This window comes from Carassius auratus, chromosome 31 (genome assembly GCF_003368295.1).
Source record: "Carassius auratus strain Wakin chromosome 31, ASM336829v1, whole genome shotgun sequence".
NCBI lineage: Eukaryota > Metazoa > Chordata > Actinopteri > Cypriniformes > Cyprinidae > Carassius > Carassius auratus.
This window is the reverse complement of record NC_039273.1, coordinates 27426887-27433342: the sequence shown is the minus strand read 5'-3', so window position 1 is coordinate 27433342 and position 6456 is coordinate 27426887. Positions and strand designations below refer to the sequence as shown.

The window sequence follows — 6456 nt, the reverse complement described above, 5'->3', positions numbered from 1 at the left end:
TCTGTCCCTCACAGCCTCATTTTAATTTCTGTCAAAATTTAAATACATTGTTACCTTGAGTTAGGGCTGTGGTCTAAAACCACATTAAAACTCTAATTTGAGCCTGAACACTAAGAAAAAGAATAGCAGTCTTGCTATTGATTAAATATTTTTTTAATTCAATATTGAGATGAATTATTCATTTATCTAATTCAGGCAGAAGCTATTGATTCAAGGGAAAATAAAATGTTCTGTGACAGCACAACTTAATACCATTAGAGCAGAAGTGAATGCAGAACAGTGTAGAAATAATTTATTTTAGTCCAATTACTGATAAGGCTATGAATTACTCTTCATGCTCTCAGAAGAGATGTGTCTTCAGTCTTATTTTAAAGGTTTCTGCTGTTTGGATGGAGATTGGAAGTTCAACCAGCGGAGGGAAAGTGAGTAAAGGGTATAGAAGGTGACCTTTTACATTTATTAAAATTAGAGTGAAATTGTCTTGCTCTAACTTTTAGCTAATTAAGAGATGAGGGAAATGTGGAATTGTGTGTTTTATTGGTATTTGACAATGTAAAGTTGATTATAATGCATTATAAGCTCTAATTCTGTATAATCTCTGTAGGGTCTCTGGATGTTAAGCAGGATGAAACAGCAGGAATAATTCTAGGCAACACACAAGTACAACATCTCTCAGTACTGTGATTCTAATACATAAGGATCTTCTCAAGTGATTTTCAGTTTTCTCAGAGAATATATTTTCTTCACCAGAAGCGTCGGCCCTCCAAAATGTTTAGTTTGTGACCCTGGAGAGGAAAACGTGAATATATTGGATACTTTTTTAATCACATTAATACGATTTTAGCTAATTAAAATGGAAAAGATTGCTGTGAAGACTCACACAGTGTTCTGTTTGTAACGATCCAAAGCCTCCTGTGCCACCACCTCTGAGAATTTGGGGTCGCTCCATGGAATGTCTCCCGGGACTGTGAAGCTCATATCTGGCCCGTCAAACAGTTTAACGGACACTTTAGTGTCACCTGGGGTCTCTGCATTATCTGAGCCCTTTGACATCGCCTGCACATAAAATGTTGCCAAATGAGTGATCTACATAGTGAAAGGAGTTACAGTTGTGCTGAATCACATATTTGGCACCTACTGCCTGTATTTTAAAGAAGCCTTCTTCATTTTTGGTGTGGTTGGCTAGAGAGGACACCCAACCGAACTGCTTGTTGAACAGGTCCAGCACACTCGAGGTGTTGAACATCTCTTCTTCGAATCGTTTTAGCAGGCTGTTGTACTCCTGGGTGAATCTCTCAGCCCTTGCAAGAGCCCTTTCCAGCTCCTCCTTCAGCGGGCCCTCCAGGGGCCTCTTTCCAGAGCAGTCTGATGAAGAAAACAAAGCTCTAATCGTTATATCACATGAAATTCTCATTGAAAAATTCCCAAACTGGGACCACATTATTTGAAGCTGGATAATATAACACAAAATTGAGACATGTATTTTAATATCGCTCTTACCAATATGCTGGATCTCTTTACATTTCTCACACTCATCCTTCAGTTTAATGCAGCCGGCAGAATTGCGACGAATCTCCCTGCAGGTCATCTTATCATTTCCAAATGGTTTAGTTATAATAACGTCCTCATTTACTCTGCCATCTATGAATACAGGTTTACAGATTAAAGGCATACACAATTTTATCATGAAAAAAAAAATACAGGTTTGAAACAACATGGCAGCGAGTGAATTATAACAGAATTGTCTTTCGTGCATTTTGTTTCCTAAGAAAATATTTTGAGGAATGTTGGTAACTAAAATGTTTCGTTTCCCCATTGACTTCTATTGGGGGAAAAAACAGTGGAAGCCAATGGGAACCTAAACTGTTTTAACATTCTTCAAAATATCTTCTTTCATGATCAACAGAAGAAAGAACATCATACAGATTTGGAGCGACATTATGGCATTTTTGGGTGGACTGTGCCTTTAAGTGTGATGAATATTACTAACAACACTTTTAACTTTGTACATGTGGTTACATTCAGGCTTGTAAACCTTGAAATTTACCTTCTGACGGGAAATCCACATCACTTCCCATGTAGGGCCCGAATGAGTTGAACATGTTTCTGGCCATGTCCATCATGGGTTGGAACATGCTGTGAAAGCTGTGGAACTCTGGGCTGTGCAAAGGGGACCTGTAGACACGAGCAGCACGGCTGGAATGACTCTCGAACATGCTGGGCATACGGAAGGAACTGGGGAAGAAGCTGGGCTGGTGGAAGGAACGCATGTGGTCAAACACCTTCATGCTGTCCATGAAGATGTTGTCCACTCCATCTGCAACCTCTGTATACCGCTCCTCCAGGTCCTGGAAGCGTCTGGTCTGCTGCTGGTCCTCGTCCAAAAGGGTCTCCATGTTCTGCCCGTTTATCCAAATGGAGATGGGAGAGGTCCTGTTCAAAACCTCTTCCAGCTAAAAACAGACAAAGAGAGGGATGGTTGCAAATGGCAGAATGAAGTCAGGATAACTGCAGGGATGTTTGCGCAGATGTATCACCTGTCGTCCCACCAAGCCGGCTCCACTGCTGCAGGTGCGTGAGTAATACTTAACACAGGTTTTCCTCAAGCAGGGCTTGCACTCCTCCCACAGAGCCTGCATGGTTTCATTACACATGCTCTGCTGCTCACTCAGCTTCTCCTCCATCTCCTGAGCCTCCATCAGAGCATTCTTATTGATGGAACAGCACAAGAAAAAAAAAAGCAATTAACTGCAGGGCCCTCAGATTATAGACACTTATTATTAGACACTTAAGTCAAACTTAAAAAATGTATGAAGGTCATTTTATTTGATTGCAGGTACACTTTAAAATAAAGTTCAATTTGTTAACATTAGTTAATGCAACGGGTGTCATGAAGTAACAACGAAAACTTTTTCCCAGCATTTATGAATTAATGTTGAAATATATTAAGTTAAAATTCATTTACATTCAGAAATTCCAAATACATTACCCTAATGTTAATTTATACAACTTGAAATGTTAAAAATTAATTAATATGTGGGGGTTATGTAATTAGTCATAATTCTTTTGATCTAGTTTCATATTAATTTATGAATATACTGTTGTTTATTGTTAATACATAATAAACTGCTTAATGTTCTCAAGTTATGCAACTTGAACTGAATTTATTATAAAAATTCATATTCATTTATATTTATAAAAATGTATGAATCTGTGTAGATTATATAATTGATCTAAATAATTATTTACTTTTTATAGGTCTTGGTTAAAGTTACAGTAAATTATAAATAAATTACTGTTAATTCATGATAAATTACTTAATGTTAATTTACTTAACTTGATATGTTTATTGTATTAAAATATGTAGATTATGTAATATACATAATTATTCTCAGGTTTAATTGGTATAGGTCAATGTTTAATTTATGAATATACTTTCCTTAACTGATAATAAATTACTTAAATGTTATCTATCTATCTATCTATCTATCTATCTATCTATCTATCTATCTATCTATCTATCTATCTATCTATCTATCTATCTATCTATCTATCTATCTATCTATCTATCTATCTATCTATCTATCTATCTATCTATCTATCTATCTATCTATCTATCTATCTCACCTCTTTTTGTTGCTTTGTTTTCTCCAGTTCAGACCGGAACCTCTTGTGATCCTCTTCTGTTCGCTCCATCACAGTCTTCATCTCTTTCACCCCAGTGATGGCATTTTCAATCTGTTTATCCAGGTACTTTTCACCAAGCAGTGAGATCTCTGCCAAAAAGTAATAATGGTTACATTACTGTTCTTAATTGAGCACAACCTGTCTGCACATAAAAAAAAAAAAAAAAAAAAAAAACTTACGGTTGAGATCCTCTTTAGTTGGGGGTAAAAGACATTCCACAGAGAGGTAGAGAAGAGAAAGTCCCATCAGAGAGCATGAGACCTTCATCTTTGGTGGCTGATGGTGTCCTGGTTTCAGAAGTAGTAACACTATGAACATAAGTCAGGAAAATGTGGGTCAGTTAATAGTGAAACTATTTTTAATTAAGCTGTGATGGAAGTGACTTAGCAAGTTTATGATGCACATAAACAACTGCAAAACCCACACATTTAAAACTGCGGTTTGTGTGGGACGTGCTTAGACAGACAATGTGGGCAATGAATCCATTGTATCAGCATGTCTATTTATATAGTAGGCCTGATATAAATAGTGGCATTTGTCTTTCTGCGACCTTGAACAGAGGGCCAAACAGATTTATTGTGCCATTTTGTACCATCCTGAAACCATTTCGTATTCTGTATCGACTATGTAACATCATAGCCAAAAATGTGGTGTGTCTTAAGATAGTTCAGCTACAATGTTCAAAGAATAGTTTACAAAAAAAAAAAACATTATTTACTCAACCTAATCTCATTTCAAACCTGAATGCTTTTCTCTATTTGTAGAACACAACAGAAGATATATATATATATATATATATATATATATATATATATATATATATATATATATATATATATATATATATATATATATATATATATATTAAGTTGTTTAACTTTCTCCATACATTAAAGTCAATGGGGTTCAATGTTAGCTAAGGTAAAAATATCTTCTTTTGTGTCATGCAGAAAAAAGAAAGTCATACAGGTTTGGAACACAATGAGGACGAGTAAACGATGGTTCACTTTTAGGTTAACTATACCTTTAACCAGTATCTAACCAAAAGGCTTTGAAGAACAAAACCATTTATGGGGTTGAAAACTTGCGAACATTTGTGTTCCCTTCACTGATTACATGGATTTGAGAGCAAATCCCCTTCACTAAAGCTTGTTCTGACAAAACGTAATCCCAGTTTTGTGAATTTGCAGAAATGTACGTGAGACCAAGTCGATTACCCTTTTTTTTAATAATGCTGCACTTTTAATCATGCTTTTTTTTTTTTTTCTAAAGACAAACCAGTGGTCCTCAACAGCTGCTGATAATTCACACCAGAGCTTAAGTAAACATCATAAAAGCTTTGAGTCAGTCATGGGGACAGGTTTCCTCTTTTTCTGCCTTTGTACATGTACATAGAAACCCCAGCTCTGCCAAATTAAAGCCAGAAGCCTAGTTACATAAGAAAAATGCACAAAATGTTGGAAGAGCCAATGAACAGACAGAAATACTGAGTCACTAGGAAAGTTTTTTGTAATGTAAAATATGGTGTTCAACTTGCAGGTTTTTGTTTCCTCCATAACCTAACCTTGAATTCTCTCAAAAATTTTGTTTGTTGCAAGCATACCATTTTATCTTCGTCTTGCTTTCATTGGAATTAATATTGTCCTTGTGCCTAATCTTGTTCTGTTTGTTTTGGAATGAGGTTACACATCTAAGGCATGTGGTGTTTATAAGAAACCAAGCGTATCACACAGATGGCTTGCTCTGAGTAAGGGGGTTTGATTTGTATACTGATATCTTGCTAGGGCACAGTATGCATCCTGAATGCAGTTGACCTGGCTTAGTTCCCCTGATCGACTTGGGGCTGTGAGACAAATTCCTCTCTGCAATGAAAAAATCAATACAAATTTGCCTAGGGAAGGCACAGACAAACTCGATGCAACAAACAGCCCAGTTAGACTTTTTGGATGACATTAACCACATGAGGATGGATTGTAATTCAAAAACAGCATAAATGATATGTCATTCTATCAGAACAGAATCTTGTTTACATTTATGCAGTAGTGGGTTATTGGCAAAATGCACAAACGTAGCATTAATTAAGATGCCATTTTATAGTACGTCATACAACAAATAGGTATTACATCACTGGAATCAGAATATAAATAACATCTCACATAAATGTAGCCTATATATTATATATAATTATATAATTATAATATATTTAAATCCATATTTGCATAAACAAGATTGTCAACATCCTTGTAATATGCTCTCTGTAGTGTACTCACCCTGCTTGAATTCTCAATCTTCTTTGCAGATGGACCGTGCCTCCTCTGATTTGTTTTTATACTGGGAGGCTGGGTGATGTTGACGACGTGATTCAGGGGATGAGATGACCGTGGCTTTGGACTGTTCCAGAAACTGTTATTCTCAACGGCAGAGGCTCCCTCTGACCAGAAGTGGGCAACATTGCACCATCTCACTCATGTCATTGTGCTTGTAGAGGCACAGCCTGAACATGGGGCTTACGGGAAAATCTGCCTTCTGAAATTTACTGGCAAAGATGTGGATGATTCATTACTATTGGACAGTCCCAACGTTTAACAGTGGTAAATCACCTTAATGTGACCTGCATAACATCTGCTTTAGCCGTGCAGTGAATAATTCAGTGAATCTTATAGAATAAGTTCATAACAGTGCTGAAACTAAATAAACCAGTGTGCGGTTATACAAGCCCAAGTTTAACCCTTGTCTTTAAAATCTGATCTCTTTTAAACTAATTTGGTG

The 6456-nt window shown here is 36.4% G+C and overlaps 1 protein-coding gene across 1 annotated transcript; it reads right to left on the bottom strand.

Annotated features, from left to right (window-relative positions):
* Positions 1-520: 520 nt before the first annotated feature.
* LOC113051028 (clusterin-like) lies at positions 521-6105 on the bottom strand. The gene is made up of 9 exons (XM_026214627.1): positions 5958-6105; positions 3867-3995; positions 3628-3776; positions 2538-2708; positions 2048-2453; positions 1501-1641; positions 1139-1365; positions 881-1056; positions 521-785 (listed from the first exon to the last, which is right to left on the bottom strand). Exons 2-9 carry the CDS (start codon positions 3952-3954, stop codon positions 773-775), a joined length of 1371 nt encoding a protein of 456 aa, XP_026070412.1. The 5' UTR covers positions 3955-3995; positions 5958-6105; the 3' UTR covers positions 521-772.
* Between the last annotated feature and the right edge of the window lie 351 nt (positions 6106-6456).

Bases quoted from the DNA above. Each gene is read 5' to 3' on its own strand.
- LOC113051028 (XM_026214627.1), bottom strand. From the start codon at position 3,954: ATGAAGGTCTCATGCTCTCTGATGGGACTTTCTCTTCTCTACCTCTCT. The intron at 3,777-3,866 runs GTAAGTTTTTTT...ACTTTTTGGCAG, and splicing joins AACTAAAGAGGATCTCAACC to AGATCTCACTGCTTGGTGAA. The intron at 1,642-2,047 runs GTAAATTTCAAG...CTGTATTCATAG, and splicing joins TGTGGATTTCCCGTCAGAAG to ATGGCAGAGTAAATGAGGAC.